At 45.5% G+C, this 22,747-nt stretch overlaps 1 protein-coding gene across 7 annotated transcripts in view; it reads left to right on the top strand.

Annotated features, from left to right (window-relative positions):
* Positions 1 to 22,747, top strand: part of hdac4 (histone deacetylase 4) — a 246,272-nt gene that overhangs the window by 191,333 nt on the left and 32,192 nt on the right. For all 7 annotated transcript variants that reach the window (XM_064975777.1, XM_064975780.1, XM_064975779.1 and 4 more), the window contains 7 exons: positions 819 to 921; positions 3,704 to 3,750; positions 6,777 to 6,884; positions 11,378 to 11,433; positions 11,622 to 11,709; positions 18,540 to 18,659; positions 19,928 to 20,025. In XM_064975777.1, the coding sequence (XP_064831849.1) occupies positions 819 to 921; positions 3,704 to 3,750; positions 6,777 to 6,884; positions 11,378 to 11,433; positions 11,622 to 11,709; positions 18,540 to 18,659; positions 19,928 to 20,025 (620 nt within the window). The remainder of the gene's footprint in view (positions 1 to 818; positions 922 to 3,703; positions 3,751 to 6,776; positions 6,885 to 11,377; positions 11,434 to 11,621; positions 11,710 to 18,539; positions 18,660 to 19,927; positions 20,026 to 22,747) is intronic.

The following is a 22,747-nucleotide window of genomic DNA, read 5'->3' on the forward strand; positions in this document are numbered from 1 at the left end:
AGCTGAATTTGAGCTAATAGTGGGTCTTATCATAGTGGGTCTTATCACGCGCTGCACCTGTTCTGTGACCATCCACACACGCACATGTGCGCACATATGTTTACCACACTGACACACAAACTTGCTCAGCAAGAGGCATGCTTTACTCTTCATCTGAGAGCTATTAACACAGTTTAATGGTTCCTAAATGGGGTTGATCTATCCTGCATCACACTCTGCGCTGTGCGTGTTTGTGTCTGACCTCTTCTGCATCTCACTCGTTCACTGCGTCAGCGCTACGCTTGGTTGCATAGCTGCAGTCTCTGTTTTTCCTGAATGGCACAAACAAACAAACAAGTCCCATCCCCAGACTTCCTCCCCTCCCTTCCCCTCTGCTCTCCTCTCTCACTCTCCTGTCTTTCTCTCTTTGTCTCTCTCTTTCACTCACACACACACACACACACACACACACACACATCGGTCCCCCTTTACGACCCCCACTGTAACTAATTGGAGATTCCTGGCTACAGGTGTTACCCTGTCCCCCCCTCCTCTCCAATCCTCCTCAACTCCCTCCTTTTCATCTTTCCATCCCTCCTGTCCATCAAAAGCTCAGGTGACCCTTGGGGATTAGTAAAACAGGAGTGTGTTATAACTAATGGATAAAGCATCACAGATACAGGTGTCATAGTAAGTGTTACCAACTCTCTCTCCCTCTCTCTCCCCCTCTCTCTCTCCCTCTCTCACTACCCCTCTCTCTCATTCTCTCTCCCCTTTCGCTCTTTCTCTCTCTCTCTCTCTGTCTCTCGGTCCCTGTGTGTCTCTCTGTCTCTCTGCAGTGTATCCGAGGGCGGAAAGCCACTCTGGAGGAGTTGCAGATGGTTCACTCTGAGGCCCACGTCCTTCTGTATGGAACCAACCCACTCCGACAGAAACTAGACAGTAAGTCATACACCAGTGCTGATCTAGGATCTGTCCAAATAATCTAATTCATTATGATCTAAAAGGCTAAACTGATCCTAGATCAAAAAACCTACTCTGAGATGCTTTGTGGATATGGCCCATACCCAAATGGATGTTGGTGCTTAATACACTATACAGGATCAGTTGTGTAGATGCTCTCATTATAGTGAGGGTGAATCCCAACTTAAACTGAAGTCAAATTATCACAAATTATCAATGCATGTCAGAAGTTAGGATTGGCCTGTATCTGACCGAGTCTGTAATACCTACATGTTTCAAACAGACCCCCATAGTCCTTGTGCCCAAGAAAGCGACGGAAATCTGCTTAAATGAACACCTATGTGAGAATGCTGTTCACTGACTACAGCTCAGTGTTCAACACCATAGCGTCCTCAAAGCTCATCAATAAGCTAAGGACCCTGGGACTGAACACCTCCCTCTGCAACTGGATCCTGGACTTCCTGACGGGCCGCCCCCAGGTGTTTAGGGTAGGCAACAACACGTTTGCCACACTGATCCTCAACACTGGGCCCCTCAGGGGTGCGTGCTTAGTCCCCTCCTGTACTCCCTGTTCACCCACGACTGTGTGGCCAAGCACGACTCCAACACCATCATTAAGTTTACTTTCGACACAACAATGCTGAGCCTGATCACCGACAATGATGAGACCGTCTATAGGGAGGAGGTCACAGGAAAAGGCGGGCCGAACAGGCCCCCATTAACATTGATGGGGCTGTAGTGGAGGGGGTCGAGAATTTCAAGTTCCTTGGTGTCCACATCACCAACAATGTCATGGTCCAAATACACCAAGACAGTCATGAACAGGGCACAACAAAGCCTTTTCCCACTCAAGAGCCTGAAAAGATTTGGCATGGGTCCTCAGATCTTCAAAAAGTTCTACAGCTGCACTATTGAGAGCATCCTGACTGGTTGCTTCACCGCCTGGTATGGCAACCGCTCGGCCTCCGACCGTAAGGTGCTACAGAGAGTAGTACGTACAGCCCAGTACATCACTGGGGCCAAGCTTCCTGCCATCCAGGACCTATATACCAGGCCGTGTCAAAGGAAGGCCCAAAAGATAGTCAGACTCCAGCCACCCTTGTCATAGACCGTTCTCTCTGCTACCGCACTGCAAGCGTTACAAGAGCGCCAAGTCTAGGTCCAAAAGGCTCCTTAACAGCTTTTACCCCAAAGCCAACAATTAATCAAATGCCACCCCCCCCTTTGTTTTTACACTGCTGCTACTCACTGTTTATTATCCATGCATAGTCACTTTACCCCTGCCTGCATGTACAAATGACCTCGACTAACCTGTACCACCACACAGACTCTATATAGCCTTGTTATTGAAAATGTTACTGTGTTTGTTTTTATTTAAAACATTTCTTTAGCTTATTTAGTACATATTTTCTTAACTCTCTTTCTTGAACTGCATTGTTGGTTAAGGGCTTGTAAGTAAGCATTTCACGGTAAGGTCTACACCTGTGACAAATACAATTTGATTTGATTTGATTGATATGCATAAAGTACAATACATGAACAGGATTGCCTACAGTATGAGAGTGTATACGACAATAACAGTCTCCCGTAGACTGCTATCCCCCCCCCCCCTCTCACACCTCCGCTGTCGGTTATTACAGGGCAGAGCTGGTCTAATGATAGTGTTCCTCTACCAGACCGGTATCAACTTTATTATCTGCATTATAGCCTTCTGTGTAAAGAAAAAGCCAGGAAGCTCCACAGAATTTGTTTTGTTTACCTAAACAACCACCATTTTATTTGTTGTTGTTCCGTTCTCGTGTTATCTCGCCACAGTTGGAGCTCGTTCAAGTCTGTCCCTAAGCTCGGTCAAGGCCGCTACCTCTCTGCCAATAATGACCGCACGCGCGCGCACACACGCACACACACAATGTTCCATGACATCACCCCTCTGTGTTTACTCCGTCCACCCAAAGTGTTCTGATCCATCACCTAAATATTTCGTATTGGTTGAGAGGGAGACTGACGGCTTGGCTCAAACATCGAACTATGACCACCCTGGCTGTCATATCGGAGTGAACCAAGCAGCGCCTGTCGAAGAACAGTCATTTTGTCCCAACCTTTTTAGTTACTGTAGCACTGTGTACATTTTGCTCTGCCCGGAGTACCCCTGAAGGACCCCCAAGTACCCGCAGGAGAAACACTGTTTTGGACTGTTGGACTTTCCCTATTTCCACTTGCACCATTTTAAAATTGTTTACTTCAAATATGTGTGACTATGTTGTGTATTCTGTCATGTGTCAATGCTCTAGGAGGGTCTGCTATATGAATTCATATTAATGCAGAAGTGTAATGATCAACTCAGGACCCACTAAGAATAGTGAATGGTCACCTAGACACATTTTAAATGTTCAGGCCCAAAGGTGAAATGCTGCTCTCTCGATTAGACGGCACTACAAAATCATACACACATACACAGGTGTAGCCTATGTTCTCAAATCACGCCGGGGTGTTGTTTTAAGGGTGTGGGGTTTCCACTTTACAACGTTTTTGCTAGAATTAGTACGGGTCAAGATTCGTTTATATCTCAAAGGGGATGACATGTCTAAGTTGACGTTGTAGTCATCTTGCAGATGCTACTTGAATGGAGAGACTGGTAGGGCATACTGTGTGACAAGGGAGTATTCTGGCGGTTGCCTCTGACCTTTCTCTCTCCCTCTCTCTCTACCTCTCTCTCTCTCTCTCTCTCTCTCCACCCCCATTCTATCTCTCTCCCTCTCAGGTTCATTGACTCCCATGTTTGTGAGACTGCCTTGTGGAGGGGTAGGGGTAAGTCACTCCCGACTTATTCTCCCCTGTCTAAATAATGGTTGTGTGTTATCCCCCACACACACACACACCACCCTGGAGCACCAGAGGCAACCAAAACTGTTGCTCTGCTTTCTGTCGAGTGGGTAATTGTGACCATATGTTTTCTATAAACAAGCTGTGTCCTGTAGAGTGGGTGGGAGGGCGCTATCTGTGTGTTGAGGGGGACACTGGAGGGGAGGGGGGGTAAGGGGGAGGTTGGGGGGGGGGCAATGCTGTGTGTGTGTGTGCTGTTCCTTCAGTATGATGGTTGGGAAGGAGGGGAGGGGGGGACAGGTAAGAACAAGGTCAGCTGGGTTAGTGTATGTGTGTGACCCTCTCTGTATGCTTGCATTTCGTTGTCTTCATGGGGCGTGTGTTCCCTTGCGTACTGTATGTGTGGGAGTGTGTATTGGAGTGTGTGAACTCAGATTGTGTGTTTGTTGCTCCCTAGATCAATATGTTGACAGAGGTCTGATTTTCAATCCCTCTCCCTCTTCTTCTTTCCCTTACCTCTCTCTCTCTCCACGGAGGGCATCTAGCTGGGTCTGTTGTTCTGCCCGCTGCTGCCGGTGGGAAACAGAACTGGCTCTGCTCTGTTTTATGGAAATGAGGGCTAAATTGTTGTCTTCCTGTAGTCCCAGCACAGCGCCTCGCCTCATCAAATTACCCTGTCAGCCTGAGCAGAACTACCACTCTTTCATTCCAACACGTTCCCTCACTCTCTTTGGTTCCCTGGTCCCTCGTTTTCCTCTCTATTTTATCCCCCTATCGCTCTTGGTCGTACTGGCGTGCGTCTTTCGCCTCGTCTTCCTCAGTCTCAGTCTTGCAAGTCGCTTTCGTCAAAGGCTGCTCTGCCCTTCCGACGTTGCACTTTCTTCTCCTTCAGGGACTAGTGACATACTTTGGAGCTGTGTCCCTCCCTCCCTCTCTCAATCTTTTCTTTCACTTTTTTACACACTCCTCAGTTCATCCCAGGGTACATTGTCACATTTCGTCGACGTCTCCCATTTTTTTTTAGCTTGATCACTCGATTACTTTATCATTCATTTCCTTGATGACTTCCTCACTCACTCACTCACTCACTCACTCTGGTGCAGCCGTCAATCTTCATTCAACTCCCCCGTGCCTTCTCCCCCCAACCTATTTCCCTCCCCACCGGTCTTCTTTGCATCGTAAATGCACCGCAGACTCATAATTCGTGACAAAGTCCTTCTTGGCGTGACTTGAAAAGGCCCCCTGTTCTCCTTTTCTTTTCTAACTCTCGCCTTGAGCATTCATGCCGTTGAAAGCCAAATGCAGCAGGCAGGGATCACCAGAGTCAATGTATGCTGAGTCTATCAGCGACCCCGAGGTTCACAGAAGGTCCTAGGTCCCCACAAACTCCCTCTCGCTCTATCCCTTCGCTACATTTATGTTGCCATTGTAGTCATTCAGCGGACGCTCCTATGCAGAACGACTTACGGTTAGTGCGTTCATCTTCAGATAGCTAGGTGAGACAACCACATATCACAGCCACCGTACGTACGTTTTCATCAATAAAGTCGCAGGGTCAGAGCTAGTGGGGGAGGGGAGTGAGGAGGTAGTGGGGGGTGCTGTGGGATTATTTTAAATACTGTTTGAAGAGGTAGGGGGGGGGAAGCTGGTCCCACCATTGGTGTGCCAGGACAGAGAAGAGCTTGGAGGGCCAAGACGGCTAAGAGACCAGAGGTGGCAGAACGGGGTGCTCGGGTCGGGGTGTAGAGTTTGAACATAGCCTTAAGGTAGGGAGGGGCAGTTCTTCTTGCTGCTCCATAGGCAAGTGCCATGGGCTTGTAGTGGATGCGAGCTTCGACTGGAAGCCAGTCTCTCTCTCGCTCTCTCTCTCTCTCTCGCTCTCTCTCTCTCCTGCCTATCTTTCCCTCTGCCAGCTGTTTTCTTCTCCTTAGGTTAGTCCATCTCGGAATTCAACCTTAACCCGGGGGGGGGGGGTGCAACAATATGCAGTCTAGTGGTGTGTAGAGGAGTAAAGATGTGTGTAGAAGTACTGTGTGTGCGCGCTGTGATTGGGGCCACGGAGCAGGCGTGTGTCAGCATAATCAGCCCTGACGGATGAATGCCTGGCCTCTCTCTCTCTGACCACATGCACACCCCACACCTCCACAACCCCGGGACTAGCCAGCTCCCCCCACCCCATCCCACATCACTCTCCATGCCTTCCCCCCCCTTTAAAATATTTAATATTTCTCTCCGTCTACAGTATAGCCCTCATCTCTCCCAAACTTCTCCCTTGGCTCAATATTGACACACGTCTGTGAATAAAAGCCATCTCACCTCTCTCCCGGACGTTACAATCACACCTCTACTAGCATGCTTTTGTGTTCCCCCATGGGGTCCCACCAGAAGCACACTCAGACGGACAGACGTGTGAAGAGCAAATTAGTTCTCCCTACCCTTTAGATTGACGTACAGGATGTGCATGTGTTTGTGTGTTTTGTGTGTGTGTGTGTGTGTGTGTGTGTGTGTGTGTGTGTGTGTGTGTGTGTGTGTGTGTGTGTGTGTGTGTGTGTGTGTGTGTGTGTGTGTGTGTGTGTGTGTGTGTGCCAGCAGGATAGTCGTGCATGTACAAGAAACTAAGCCTGCCTGTCCAAACTGAGTTTCTGTCTGTAAGGGGAGTCATTCACATCAGTTGGATTGACCCATAACTCACTCTGAGAGTCTCTTTTCTGCTCAGCAATCAAGTCCGTCCGGCCCCGTCCCCCCCCCCCGCTCTCCCTGTGCAAGCTTTGATACAATACAAGGGATTTGTAAACACTGTGTGTGGTTAGGGGCTTTTGTATTGTAGCTTGTGTGCGCATATCTTCTTCACTCTTTATACCTCTGGAATTGTTGGGACTGGGAGGACAAATGGCACCACAGCCATCCAGGTCCAACATTGTCCAATTGTATGCTTTACCCTGTTTACATTGTGTATTCTACATGAACATGTATATATTGCGCATGACATAAATGTGTGTTCGTGTTCACAGGTGGACAGCGACACCATTTGGAACGAGGTCCACTCGTCCAGCGCGGCTCGTCTGGCTGTGGGCTCCGTTGTGGAGCTGGTCTTCAAAGTGGCGGCTGGAGAGCTCAAGGTTAGCTCCATGTCCCTCGTCATCGTGTGTCTGTCTAGCTGTCTGTCTGAATGCCTATATTACCAACGATAATGCCATCTCGCGTCGGACGCTGAATGCTAATGCTAGCCCAACCTCATTAACGGTGCTAACGCTAGCCCCACTCAAGTGAGGTCTATTAATATGGCGCCGAAGAACATGGCTGATGTTTTAAGGCCATAAGCAAAGAAGAAAATGCTCACCCAGAAGCGGCGCTCCTCGTGGCCAGGGACTTAAATCAGTTTTAGCATATTTTTACCAGCATGTCAAATGTGCAACCAGGGGGAAAGAATCCGAGACCATCTTTACTCCACACACAGAGATGCATACAAAGCTCACCCCTGCCCTCCATTTGGCAAATCTGACCAAAATTATATCGTCCTGATTACTGCATACAATCAAAAACAAAAGCAGGAAGTACCAGTAACTCGCTCAATACGGAAGTGGTCAGATGACGTGGATGCTACACTACAGGACTGTTTTGCTAGCACAGACCGGAATGTGTTCCGGGATTCATCCAATGGCATTGAGGAATACACCACCTCAGTCATCAACTTCATCAATAAGTGCATCGATGAGGTCATCCCCACAGTGACCGTATAGGCTAGAGCTGCCACTTTCAATGAGCGGGAGACTAATCCGGACTAATCCCGCTATGCCCTCAAACGTACAAGCAAAGTGTCAGTACATGATTAAGATTGAATCCTACTACACTGTCTCTGACGCTCGTCGGATGTGGCAGGGCTTGAAAACTATTATGGACCACAAAGGGAAACCCAGACTCGAGCTGCCCAGTGACGCGAGCCTACCAGACGAGCTAAATGCCTTTTATGCTCGCTTCGAGACAAGCAATGCTGAACCATGCACGAGAACACCAACTGTTCTGGATAACTGTGTGATAAAGCTCTCGGTAGCCGATGTGAACAAAACCTTTAAACAGGTCAACATTCACAAAGCCGCTGGGCCAGATGGGCCTGCGCCGACCAACTGTCAGGTGTCTTCACTGACATTTCCAACCTCTCCCTGACCGAGTCTGTAATACCTACATGTTTCAAGCAGACCACCATAGTCCCTGTGCCAAAGGAAGCAAAGGTAACCTGCCTAAATGATTACTGCCCTGTGGCACTCACGTCGGTAGCCATGAAGTGCTTTGAAAGGCTGGTCAGGGCTCACATCAACAGCATCCTCCCAGACACACTAGACCCACTCCAATTTTCATACCGCCCCAACAGATCCACAGATGACAATTCACAGACTCTATTGCGCTCCACACAGCCCTTTCTCACCTGGATAAAAGTAACACCTATGTGAGAATGTTGTTCAATGACTACAACTCAGCGTTCAACACCAAAGTGCCCACGAAGCTCATCACTAAACTAAGGACTCTGGGACTAAACACCTCCCTCTGCAACTGGATCCTGGACTTCCTGACGGGCCGCCCCCAGGTGGTAAGGGTAGGCAACAATGCATCTGCCACGCTGATCCGCAACACTGGGGGCCCTCAGGGGTGTGTACTTCATCCCCTCCTGTATTCCCTGTTCACCCACGACTGTGTGGCCAAACACGACTCCAACACCATCATTAAGTTGGCTGACGACACAACATATCACCGACAACGATGAGACAGCCTATAGGGAGGAGGTCAGAGAACTGGCAGTGTGGTGCCAGGACAAAGACCTCTCACTCAATATGAGCAAAACAGGAAAAGATGGGCCGAACAGACCCCCATTAACATCGACAGGGCTGTAGTGGAGCAGGTCGAGAGTTTCAAGTTCCTTGGTGTCCACATCACCAACAAACTATCATGGTCCAAACACACCAAGACAGTCATGAAGAGGGCACGGCAAAACCTTTTTACCCTTAGGAGACTCAAAAGATTTGGCATGGGCCCCCAGATCCTCAATAGGTTCTACAGCTGCACCATCGAGAGCATCCTGACAGGTTGCATCACCACCTGGTATGGCAACTGCTCGACATCTGACCATAAGGGGCTACAGAGGGTAGTTCAAACGGCCCAAGTGATACATCACTTGGGCCAAGCTTCCTGTCATCCAGGACCAAAATAATAGGCGTAGTAAAGCGCATAAAATTGTCAGAGACCCCAGTCACCCAAGTCATAGACTATTTTCACTGCTACCGCACGGCAAGTGGTACCGGAGTGCCAAGTCAAAAAGGCTCCTCAACAGCTTCCACCCCCTAGCCATTAGACTGCTGAACAATTCATAAAAATATCCACCGGGTATAGCCACCGGAAATACCCCCCCCTACACTGCACTGCGGCTACTTGCTGTTTGTTTGCTACCTCACTTCGCCCCCACCTACATGTGCGGATTACCTCAACTAACCTGTACCCCTGCACACTGACTCGGTACCGGTGCCCCCTGTATATAGCCTCGTTATTCTTATTGTGTTACTTTTTATTATTACTTTTTATTTTAGTCTACTTGGTAAATATTTTCTTCTTGAACTGCAAGGCTTGTAAGTAAGCATTTCACGTTAAAATCTACACTTCTTGTATTCGGGGCGTGTAGAGTTTGATTTGATTTGAAATTGCTTCATTAATTTAGCCTTGTTAGCCATGCTCTCTCTTAACACCTCCAGACTCGGTAGGAATGCCCCCCGCCCCCTTCCCTACAGCTCTCATTAGCACTTTTCAGACAGACACTCCTCCCTTCCTGCCCGCCTGCTTTCCTGTGTCTGTGGCTTCTCCTGGCAGGGCCGACTGTTGTTTGAACTCCGCGGGGCGGTCTAGTACGCGGGCATCGCTAATTGGCTAACTCTAATAGTCCCCGCTAACACCCCGGCTTTATCAGCCTGCCCACCACAGCCACCTGCAGAGCTGGGTAAGGTAACGGAGACTTATGATAATCCCTCTCTCAGCCGTTGGCATAGGATGCTAAATTGCTAACGCTCGCAGAGAGTTTCAGCTAGGACTTAGGGCTTCAACTAGCACGTTCACTCTCCTTCTTGTTCCAGTGGAATTCGAAGCATTGGTTAGGGGAGGCAGTTAGTGCATACCGTAAAATGGATGTGATCTATTGTTATTTGAAGGTTGTTGTTTGGAGTGTATCTGTTGATGAATATGTAAGCCATTTAGTGAACAGCACTGGTTGTTGTTACTGAGATTTATTGACTTGGTTTATTCATTCATGGACTCGTTTGTTCATCCATTCATCTTGATTGATTTATGGAGGGCATGGCTCTCTTTCTAAGAATAATGACCTGAAATTATTCATGAAAAAATGACTGCGCTCTACATAAGGGTTAGAGATCACAGGAAGTGACCTTGCCCCTTAACCCCATCTTAGCACACACGCGCACACACACGTAACCGCAGGGAGGGAAACCAGACTCTAACATCACCTGCCACCCCCCCCCATGCCTGTTCAAGTGAGCCTTGCATCTGCATCATCAATGTTTCTAAAATAGAACTCAATGGAATCCCATTAATCTCTTTAAATCACCCACACTCGCTCTCTCTCGCACACACACAGCTCGTTGAAAGCGGGTCCCTATCGTCAGAGGGAATCTGAGTTCCTTCTGTCCCTCTGCTAGAATAATATCCTCTGCGGCCAGGCGAGGTGGAGAGTAATCCACAGCAGCTGCCTCAACATCATTAGACTGGACTACAGGGACACAGGTCACCTCACCACGTACACATACCACAGTCAGGGCCCCGAAAACACTGGGCGTCCCTACCAGTCCCCATATGTCCCCATATTACACCAGGACCGTAAACAGTCGGCGCAGGAGCAGCGGGAGTCCCACAAGTCCCTACATTAACACAACATCCACGCCTTGCACTGCTGCTCTCAGCTGTCAACCATACCTTTTGTGTGTGTGTGTGCGTGTGTGTGTGTGTGTGTGTGTGTGTGTGTGTGTGTGTGTGTGTGTGTGTGTGTGTGTGTGTGTGTGTGTGTGTGTGTGTGCGCGCGCGCATGTTTCAAGATTTATTAGTCATAAGTACAGAATACACATGGTATGCACTGTCCCACTAAATGCTTTCTTGTAGGTTCCTTCTCAACAATAAGAAATAATACAAGATCAGAATATGAACATAAAGTAAATGGCTCAGTAGAATAGAATAAACATTTTCGCGTGTGTGTGTCATCGGCAGTGTCTGACCCTCCTCCTTGTCAATGGCAAAGCAATTAAGTGTGAGCCACAAGGGGATTTAGGGTCATAGAGGCAGAGAACTGAATACTGCATGGAGAAACTGGAATGTGTGTGTGTGTGTTAGTGTGTTAGTGTGTTAGTGTGTGTGTGTGTGTGTGTGTGTGTGTGTGTGTGTGTGTGTGTGTGTGTGTGTGTGTGTGTGTGTGTGTGTGTGTGTGTGTGTGTGTGTGTGAGTAGGTATTTATGGGGTTATGTGTTTATCTGTGCTATTGCAGTACAAGTGTCTGTTAGTCTGTGAGAGGGAGCCATGTTACCCAAGGCCTTATGGGTAACATGGCTCCCTCTTCTCTGATTGGCAGAACGGCTTTGCTGTAGTCCGGCCCCCTGGACACCACGCGGAGGAGAGCACACCTATGTAAGTCCCACGTCATTTATGTTTCTTTCTTCTCATTGGATCAGTTCTTATTGTTATGGAAACGGTATGAGATTTCAAGCAAAATCGAATTATTAGAACCCTAATCACAATACCTATTGGACTCTATGTATATTCTTTCTTTCTCTCTATCACCCCCCCCCCCTCTCTCTCATCACTCCATCACACAGGGGATTCTGTTACTTCAACTCCGTGGCCATCGCAGCTAAACTTCTGCAGCAGAGGCTCAGTGTCAGTAAGATCTTGATTGTGGATTGGGTAAGTTCACCTTGGACCTCCCTTCTTTTCACACAGAATAAGGTGGGGCTCAGTCATTAGAGAATGGCGCTTGCAAGGGGGTAGTGGGTTCGTTTCCCGCTGATGCCACCCATGCATAAAATGTCTTTAAGTCCCTCTGCATAAAATTGTCTGCTAAATGGCATATATTATTATATAAAATAATGTGACCTATCTTTATTAACATTTGTTCATGTACTGCGTTGGGCATGTCCCCGACAAAAAAAAAACATCTTTGTCGAACCGAGAGCCACCTTTTAAGCACATTTTTAAACGTGTATTTTTCCCTATATAGACACACCCTATGTGTTAATAAAAACAAATATATATAGGCTACTGAGCTTGTCTTATGCTTTAAGCACACTGTGATGCATTAATTAAGACACACAAATGACTCAAGAGGGAGCAGTACATGACGAAAAGTATGTGGACACCTGCTCGTTGAACACCTCATTCCAAAATCATGGGCTGGTCCCCCCTGCTATAACAGCATCCACTCTTCTGGGAAGGCTTTCCAATAGATGTTGGAACATTACTGCAGGGACTTGCTTCCATTCAGCCACAAGAACATTTGTGAGGTCGGACACTGATGTTGGGCGATTAGGCCTGGCTTGCAGTCTGCGTTCCAATTCATCCCAAAGGTGTTTGATGGAAGCACATAAATGTCTAGAATGTCAGTGTATGCTGTAGCGTTAAGATTTCCCTTCACTGGAACTAAGGGACCTAGCCCGAACCCTGAAAAACAGTCCCAGACCATTATTCCTCCTCCACCAAACTTTACAGATGGCACATTGCATTGGGGCGTGTAGCATTCTCCTGACACCTGCCAAACACAGATTCGTTCGTCTGACTGCCAGATAGTGAAGCATGATTAATCACTCCAGTAAACATGTTTCCACTGCTCCAGAGTTCAATGGTAGCGAGCTTTACACCACTCCAGCCGACGCTTGGCATTGCACATGGTGATCTTGGGCTTATGTGCGGCTGCTCGGCCATGGAAACCCATTTCATGAAGCTCCCGACGAACAGTTCTTGTGCTGACGTTGCTTCCAGAGGCAGTTTGGAACTCGGTAGCGAGTGTTGCAACCAGGGATTGATGTGTTTTTGTTTTTTACACACTTCAGCACTCAGCGGTCCCGTTCTCTGGGGTTGTGTGGCCTACCACTTCGCGGCTGAGCCGTTTCCACGTCAGAGTAACAACACTTACCGTTGAATGGGGCAGCTCTAACAGGGCAGAAATTTGACCAACTGACTTGTTGGAAAGGTGGCATCCTATGACGGTGCCACGTTGAAAGTCACTGAGCTCTTTAGTAAGGCTATTCTACTGTCAATGTTGGTCTATGGAGATTGCATGACTGTGCTTGATTTTATGCACCTGTCAGCAACGGGTGTGACTGAAATAGCCGAATACACTCATTTGAATGGGTGTCCACATACTTATATACAGTATAGTGTATATACACTGCTCAAAAAATAAAGGGAACACTAAAATAACACATCCTAGATCTGAATGAATGAAATATTCTTATTAAATACTTTTTTCTTTCCATAGTTGAATGTGCTGACAACAAAATCACACAAAAATTATCAATGGAAATCAAATTTATCAACCCATGGAGGTCTGGATTTGGAGTCACACTCAAAATTAAAGTGGAAAACCACACTACAGGCTGATCCAACTTTGATGTAATGTCCTGAAAACAAGTCAAAATGAGGCTCAGTAGTGTGTGTGGCCTCCACGTGCCTGTATGACCTCCCTACACTACAATGCCTGGGCATGCTCCTGATGAGGTGGCGGATGGTCTCCTGAGGGATCTCCTCCCAGACCTGGACTAAAGCATCCGCCAACTCCTGGACAGTCTGTGGTGCAGTCTGTTGGTGGATGGAGCGAGACATGATGTCCCAGATGTGCTCAATTGGATTCAGGTCTGAGGAACGGGCGGGCCAGTCCATAGCATCAATGCCTTCCTCTTGCAGGAACTGCTGACACACTCCAGCCACATGAGGACTAGCATTGTCTTGCATTAGGAGGAACCCAGGGCCAACCACACCAGCATATGGTCTCACAAGGGGTCTGTCACATGTGCTCAGTGTGAACCTGCTTTCATCTGTGAAGGGCACAGGGCGCCAGTTGCGAATTTGCCAATCTTGGTGTTCTCTGGCAAATTCCTCATATCACCCTCATGGAGTCTGTTTCTGACCGTTTGAGCAGACACATGCACTTGTGGCCTGCTGGAGGTCATTTTGCAGGGCTCTGGCAGTGCTCCTCCTTGCACAAAGGCGTAGGTAGCGGTCCTGCTGCTGGGTTGTTGCCCTCCTACGGCCTCCTCCACATTTCCTGATGTACTGGCCTGTCTCCTGGTAGCGCCTCCATGCTCTGGACACTACGCTGACACACACAGCAAACCTTCTTGCCACATCTCGCAATGATGTGCCATCCTGGATGAGCTGCACTACCTGAGCCACTTGTGTGGGTTGTGGACTCTGTCTCATGCTACCACTAGAGTGAAAGCACCACCAGCATTCAAAAGTGACCAAAACATCAGCCAGGAAGCATAGGAACTGAGAAGTGGTCTGTGCTTTTCACCTGCAGAACCATTCCTTTATTGAGGGTGTCTTGCTAAATGCCTATAATTTCCACCTGTTGTCTATTCCATTTGCACAACAGCGTGTGAAATGTATTGTCAATCAGTGTTGCTTCCTAAGTGGACAGTTTGATTTCACAGAAGTGTGATTGACTTGGAGTTACATTGTGTTGTTTCAGTGTTCCCTTTATTTTTTTGAGCAGTGTATATTTGCTACCGCTCAAGTAAAAAAAATCTTGGTCCACCAACAGCCTAACAACCAACCAATCAACCAGTCGACTAAACGGGGTCAGCCCAGCAAGTTTAATATAATTCTTTCACAGACCAAGTTATTCAGTGGCAACATACAGTACCTGTCTGTATAACATGATATGAGACATACAGTGCCTTGCGAAAGTATTCGGCCCCCTTGAACCTTGCGACCTTTTGCCACATTTCAGGCTTCAAACATAAAGATATAAAACTGTATTTTTTTGTGAAGAATCAACAACAAGTGGGACACAATCATGAAGTGGAACGACATTTATTGGATATTTAAAACTTTTTTAACAAATCACAAACTGAAAAATTGGGCGTGCAAAATTATTCAGCCCCTTTACTTTCAGTGCAGCAAACTCTCTCCAGAAGTTCAGTGAGGATCTCTGAATGATCCAATGTTGACCTAAATGACTAATGATGATAAATACAATCCACCTGTGTGTAATCAAGTCTCCGTATAAATGCACCTGCACTGTGATAGTCTCAGAGGTCCGTTAAAAGCGCAGAGAGCATCATGAAGAACAAGGAACACACCAGGCAGGTCCGAGATACTGTTGTGAAGAAGTTTAAAGCCGGATTTGGATACAAAAAGATTTCCCAAGCTTTAAACATCCCAAGGAGCACTGTGCAAGCGATAATATTGAAATGGAAGGAGTATCAGACCACTGCAAATCTACCAAGACCTAGCCGTCCCTCTAAACTTTCAGCTCATACAAGGAGAAGACTGATCAGAGATGCAGCCAAGAGGCCCATGATCACTCTGGATGAACTGCAGAGATCTACAGCTGAGGTGGGAGACTCTGTCCATAGGACAACAATCAGTCGTATATTGCACAAATCTGGCCTTTATGGAAGAGTGGCAAGCAGAAAGCCATTTCTTAAAGATATCCATAAAAAGTGTCGTTTAAAGTTTGCCACAAGCCACCTGGGAGACACACCAAACATGTGGAAGAAGGTGCTCTGATCAGATGAAACCAAAATTGAACTTTTTGGCAACAATGCAAAACGTTATGTTTGGCGTAAAAGCAACACAGCACATCACCCTGACCACACCATCCCCACTGTCAAACATGGTGGTGGCAGCATCATGGTTTGGGCCTGCTTTTCTTCAGCAGGGACAGGGAAGATGGTTAAAATTGATGGGAAGATAGATGGAGCCAAATACAGGACCATTCTGGAAGAAAACCTGATGGAGTCTGCAAAAGACCTGAGACTGGGACGGAGATTTGTCTTCCAACAAGACAAAACATAAAGCAAAATCTACAATGGAATGGTTCAAAAATAAACATATCCAGGTGTTAGAATGGCCAAGTCAAAGTCCAGACCTGAATCCAATCGAGAATCTGTGGAAAGAACTGAAAACTGCTGTTCACAAATGCTCTCCATCCAACCTCACTGAGCTCGAGCTGTTTTGCAAGGAGGAATGGGAAAAAATTTCAGTCTCTCGATGTGCAAAACTGATAGAGACATACCCCAAGCGACTTACAGCTGTCATCTCAAAAGGTGGCACTACAAAGTATTAACTTAAGGGGGGCTGAATAATTTTGCACGCCCAATTTTTCAGTTTTTGATTTGTTAAAAAAGTTTGAAATATCCAATAAATGTCGTTCCACTTCATGATTGTGTCCCACTTGTTGTTAATTCTTCACAAAAATATACAGTTTTATATCTTTATGTTTGAAGCCTGAAATGTGGCAAAAGGTCGCAAAGTTCAAGGGGGCCGAATACTTTCGCAAGGCACTGTATGTCTGGCGTTAGAATCTGTGAAACAGATGTCATAATAATCTTGGTACCAAAGAGCGCTGTACACTCTGCGTCATGTCATTTATCAGTATGACACACATTTGTGTCAAAAAACGCTGCTTACAAAGACTGTCAAGCTAGGGTATGTACAGTTGATGTCGGAAGTTTGCATACACTTAGGTTGGATTCATTAAAACTCATTTTTCAACCACTCCGCAAATTTCTTGTTAACAAACTATAGTTTTGGCAAGATGGTTCGGACATCTACTTTGTGCATGACACAAGTCATTTTTCCAACAATTGTTTCCAGACAGATTATTTCACTTATAATTCACTGCATCACAATTCCAGTGGGTCAGAAGTTTACATACACTAAGTTGACTGTGCCTTTAAACAGCTTGGAAAATTCCAGAAAATTATGTCATGGCTTTAGAATCTTCTGATAGGCTAATTGACATCATTTGAGTGAATTGGAGGTGTACCTGTGGATGTATTTCAAGGCCTTCCTTCAAACTCAGTGCCTCTTTGCTTGACATCATGGGAAAATCAAAAGAAATCAGAAAGAATTGTAGACCTCCACAAGTCTGGTTCATCCTTGGGAGCAATTTCCAAATGCCTGAAGGTACCACGTACATCTATACAAACAATAGTAAGCAAGTATAAACACCATGGGACCACGCAGCCGTCATACCGCTCAGGAAGGAGACGCGTTCTGTCTCCTAGAGATGAACTTACTTTGGTGCGAAAAGTGCAAATCATTACCAAACAACAGCAAAGGACCTTGTGAAGATGCTGGAGGAAACTGGTACAAAAGTATCTATAACCACAGTAAAACAAGTCCTATGTCGACATAACCTGAAAGGCTGCTCAGCAAGGAAGAAGCCACTGCTCCAAAACCACCATAAATAAGCCAGACTAAGGTTTGCAACTGCAGATGGGGACAAAGATCTTACTTTTTGGGGAAATGTCCTCTGGTCTGATGAAACAAAAATGTTTGGCCTTGATGACCATCGTTATGTTTGGAGGAAAAAGGGGGAGGCTTGCAAGCCGAAGAACACCATCCCAACCATGAAGCACGGGGGTGGCAGCATCATGTTGTGGGGGTGCTTTGCTGCAGGAGGGACTGGTGCACTTCACAAAATAGATGGCTTCATGAGGATAGAAACTGTGGATATATTGAAGAAACATCTCAAGACATCAGTCAGGAAGTTAAAGCTTGGTCGCAAATGGGTCTAGCAAATGCACAATGACCCCAAGCATACATCCACAGTTGTGGCAAAATGGCATAAGGACAACAAAGTTAATGTATTGGAGTGGCCATCACAAAACCCTGACCTCAATCCTATTGAACATTTTTGGGCAGAACTGAAAAAGTGTGCAAGGAGGCCTACAAACCTGACTCAGTTACACTCGCTCTGTCAGGAGGAATGGGCCAAAATTCATGCAACTTATTGTGGGAAGCTTGTGGAAGGCTACCCGAAACGTTTCACCCAAGTTAAACAATTTAAAGGCAATGCTACCAAATACTAATTAAGCGTATGTAAACTTCTGACCCACTGGAAATGTGATGAAATAAATAAAAGCTGAAATAAATCATTCTCTCTACTATTATTCTGACATTTCACATTCTTAAAATAAAGTGGTGATCCTAACTGATGATCCTAACTGACCTAAGACAGGGTGTATGTAAACTTCCGACTTCAACTGTTGGTCAGATACTGAAAGAGGAGCTTTTTTTACATCTTAAAGGCCTTTTGAATTAGAAAATATCTCTATAGAAACTTCTGATGCAGTCCCGTCAAGAAATAGGCACTTAGTTTAAAAATAACCTTCTTTAAAAGTTTTCATGTGTCAGATCATGCCTCGATATAGAAGCTTAAGTCACTTTTTTATGTTTGACTATGTAGGTAGGTCTACTGAAATTAAATGGAAAGTAATAGATATTGTCACCCAGCAATGGGATTTGTAAAACAGACTCTTAAAATAACCCTCGGAACTAGTCACAAAGGTTGTAGGATGTTAGATAGTGGCTAAGCATGACAATGGAGAACATTTTTTTCTGGTTTCCACTTGCTATTAGTCTTCTTTGCCCATCTGACGACTGACTCAAGGTTGATGTTGTTTAGCGCACAATGCTTATGGATAGGATTTGAATGTGGAGACCTGTTCCTAAATCGGTTGTTAGTCAGGAAGTAACCATAGCCCGCCACTCTCCATGTCTGTCAGGATGTTCACCATGGAAATGGCACGCAACAAGCATTCTACAGCGACCCCAACATTCTCTATCTGTCACTCCATCGCTACGATGATGGCAACTTCTTCCCCGGCAGTGGAGCGCCTGATGAGGTGAGTGGCGGAGTGTGTGTGTGTGTGGTGTTTCCCTCATGATTTTTTTCAGCAGCAGGGGGGGGGGGTGAGAGACAAATTGCAGTTTCAAAGCTGGTTTTCTGCAATTCTGAATGTTTTGTCATGGGGCTGAGAGACAAATTGCAGTTTCAAAGCAAAATGTCCTGCTATTCAACCCATTTTTCCATGGGGCTAAGAGAACATTTTATAGTTTTAAAACAAATTTCCTGCAATACTACACATTTTGCCATGGAGCAAAGAGACCTCCACAAGTCTGGTTCATCCTTGGGAGCAGTTTGAAAGCACATTTCCAGTATTTCAACACATTTTGCAATGGCGTTGACACCATTTTACAGTTCAAAAGCTAGTTTCCTGCAATTCTACACATTTTGTCATGGGACTGAGAGAACAGTTGCAGTTTTAAAGCTAATTCCCTGTAATTCTACACATTTTGCCAGAATTTTTTCCCACACCAATGCTTTCCTCTTGCTAATGAAAAACGATGTACTGAAGCGTAGGGTTCTTGTCACTTTCCCCAAATCCCCAGGTTTTCCTGAATTTCTGGTTGGAGGATTTCTGACTTATTCCCTCCTGATTCCAGGATCTTCCCGGAATCAGGAGGGGGAACCTTGGAATTTTTTGAAAGTTATAGCAATTTTGCCGATTGGTAACCACTCACTAAGTTGAACACTGATCATCAAATTAAATGGTGGCCGTGTTTCACCATTCAGTCAAACACCGGGCACTATAATTTCTGCCATCCCTGGCTCAATAACCAATAATGACCAGAAAATAGATTTTTGGAAATGTTCCTGTTATTCACAGTCAAATTGGCAACATAAAGAAAACTCAACTGTTGTTGGCTCTCCCCTAATAATTACTACAATATTGACAGTAATCCTATTGTAGCATTTCCTGATACATGTTTTTTAATGATGAGGCCAACCTCCACTTCGTTCAGATTATTGAGGTTGTTTGTAAACTGCTCAGACTTAATGTAAAAGTGTGTGTTGCGTGTACTTGTGTGTGTGCGTGCATATAATAGTGTGTGCTCTTGCCTGGCAGCTGTAATCTGAGCTTTGACAGGTAAATAGCAGGAATCCCAGCAGTCTTTTCCTAGAGATACTACATATATTACTAGAAAGGGCTTCGATATGGTCCCTCTACAGAGGAATGGTCAATCAATGTTCAGATGTTATGGTGTATGGTGTGTGTAATTTTGCCTGTTGTATGCGTGACTAACCTATGTTGTGTTGTGTGTGTTGTAGGTGGGCACTGGGGCAGGCATGGGCTTCAATGTGAACATGGCTTTCACTGGGGGGCTAGAACCACCCATGGGAGACGCAGAGTACCTGGCTGCCTTCAGGTAACGCACAAACACAGACTAGCTACCACAGAGTATGGTGATGTTTTCTTAAGCTGGGAACACCAGCGCATGAAAACCGAAGAGTGAAAAAGCGAGAAAATGAGGGGCCTGTTTAGTTGGGAATTTGCAGCGGTGGGGGTTGGCTGTTGGAGTGTGGAGTGCTTAGGGAGCACTCGGTTGAGGAGAGGGTTGTATTTCAACAGGCTGAATGTCCCAGTGGTCTGTCTGTCCTGACAGTTCCCACCTCTGGAACCATATACAGTGGGATTCAAAATAATTGACACTTTTGATAAAGAGGCGCAATAATGAGTGTATAAATTAAATCATTCAAATACTGAGATATATTGAGAGTATGAGATATTGATGAGTGTGAAAGTCACTGAAGGTCAAAGATCATACCCCCAAGACATGCTAGCCTCCCCTGTTATTGGTAATGGTGAGAGGTTAGCATGTCTTGGTGGTATGATCTTTGACCCTCTGTGACTTTCTCACTCATCATTATTCACGATTTATTCAGGATTATCTGTAATCATGGTAGCATCTGCATTAATGTAGAAGTGTTTAGAAACATATTCTATTTTTATTTATAATCCAATTTACTAGGAATATGGGACCAAATACTAAACTTTTGACTACTTACTAAACTTTTGACTACTATTATCATAATTTTGACTCATACCTTTTTGGAGAAAACAAATATATCTATATATATATATACTTGTTAAGCAAAATATATTTCTCTGAGCATTTATATTATTATAATATAATTTCCCACTTTTTTGGAGTATGCAATATAGCACAGTATTTGAATTATTTATTTTATACAGTCATTATTGCTCATCTTTATCAAGGGTGTCAATCATTTTGGACCCCACTGTACACCCTACTGTCAGGCCGCAAGTCTACAGAGGCACATGAAAGGGATAATTCACTCCGATATCACTCACTGCCTTCTTGCCTTTGATCTAAATTAATACCCTGTGTTGTCTATGTCCACAGCTTTCAACTTAAGCCAAAGTGACTGATACAGTAAGCTATTGTTAGTAGTTAGGATTGGAACGTAGTACATAGAAATGGTTGATCACAGACTCAGGACAACAGTAGACTTTTTTTAGAGAGAAGAAAACAAAAACAAAAGGACTACGAAAACGGATTGGGCAAATTATGTCAAATATCCCTGCCAAAAATACAAGTGATGTTCACAAATACAACCACGTTAACATAATTTGGAGTCAAACCTCGGTCAAATACATATGTCAAATAATTCCATACGCTTCAGGTGCACTTGATTAATTTGCCCTGTACAATGGAACCAAATAAATAGTCCCAAAAGTGTACATATTGTCCACACATTGTCTATTTTAGAGTAATATCTATTCACATGATACACTACATCAACGTTACATCTCATCCAGAGCAGAAGTACTGAGAGAATTTCATCTGGGGGAAAAAGGACATGGTTCACCATGACTGTGTGAAAAGCTCCAGTCCAAAAATAACAGTAAGTGGGTTCTATATGGCTGAGAGGCCATGAAACATGAAGTATGATGTGTTGTAGTGCACGGCCGAGGCAAGGCTCTTTTATCTGCCAAGCAGGCTGATGCCATGGCTGAACTCCATTAGGTCCGCTGTCTGGGGCTATTTATAACCCACCTACACACTCGCACTGTACACACACATAATGCGAGCAAGCACATATAGACACACAACACAAACACACAAGAAAACACAAACACCACTCGAAACTCATGCACGCATGTTCACAGGCACCAATGTGTGCATACACACACTCACCCACCCACCAATGAATGGATGCATACACTCACAAACACAGACATATGGTGGGATGCAGGGCAGAGGGCAATTCGCGATGCCCCACTTTGAAGATGAGCTGTCTGAGCTGCCGGTACCAGTAGACACACATCAAGCCTCTCTCACTCTCACTCACTCACTCACTCACTCACTCACTCACTCACTCAATGGCTGGCTGCACACTATGCTATGATAACCAGGATACCGTGCCCCCCTAATGTACCCCAGATCTCAATCTCCACATACAGTTGAAGTCGGAAGTTTACATACACTTTAGCCAAATACATTTAATACATCCGTTTTTCACAATTCCTGACATTTAATCCTAGTAAAAATTCACTGTCTTAGGTCAGTTAGGATCACCACTTTATTTTAAGAACGTGAAATGTCAGAATAGTAGTAGAGAGAATGATTTATTTCTTTCATCACATTCCCAGGGGGTCAGAAGTTTACATACGCTTAATTAGTATTTGGTAGCATTCCCTTTAAATTGTTGAACTTGGGTGAAACGTTTCGGGTAGCCTTCCACAAGCTTCCCACAATAAGTTGGGTGAATTTTGGCCCATTCCTCCTGACAGAGCTGATGCAACTGAGTCAGATTTGCAGGCCTCCTTGCTCGCAAACGCTTTTTCAGTTCTTCCCACAAATGTTCTATGGGATTAAGGTCCGGGCTTTGTGATGGCCACTCCAATACCTTGACTTCGTTGTCCTTAAGCCATTTTGCCACAACTTGTATGCTTTGGGTAATTGATCATTTGGAAGACCCATTTGCAACCATGCTTTAAATTCCTGACTGATGTCTTGAGATGTTGCTTCAATATATCCACATCATTTTATTCCCTCATGATGCCATCTATTTTGTGAAGTGCACCAGTCCCTCTTGCAGGAAAGCACCCCCACAACATGATGC

Source organism: Oncorhynchus masou, chromosome 10 (assembly GCF_036934945.1).
Source record: "Oncorhynchus masou masou isolate Uvic2021 chromosome 10, UVic_Omas_1.1, whole genome shotgun sequence".
Lineage (NCBI taxonomy): Eukaryota > Metazoa > Chordata > Actinopteri > Salmoniformes > Salmonidae > Oncorhynchus > Oncorhynchus masou.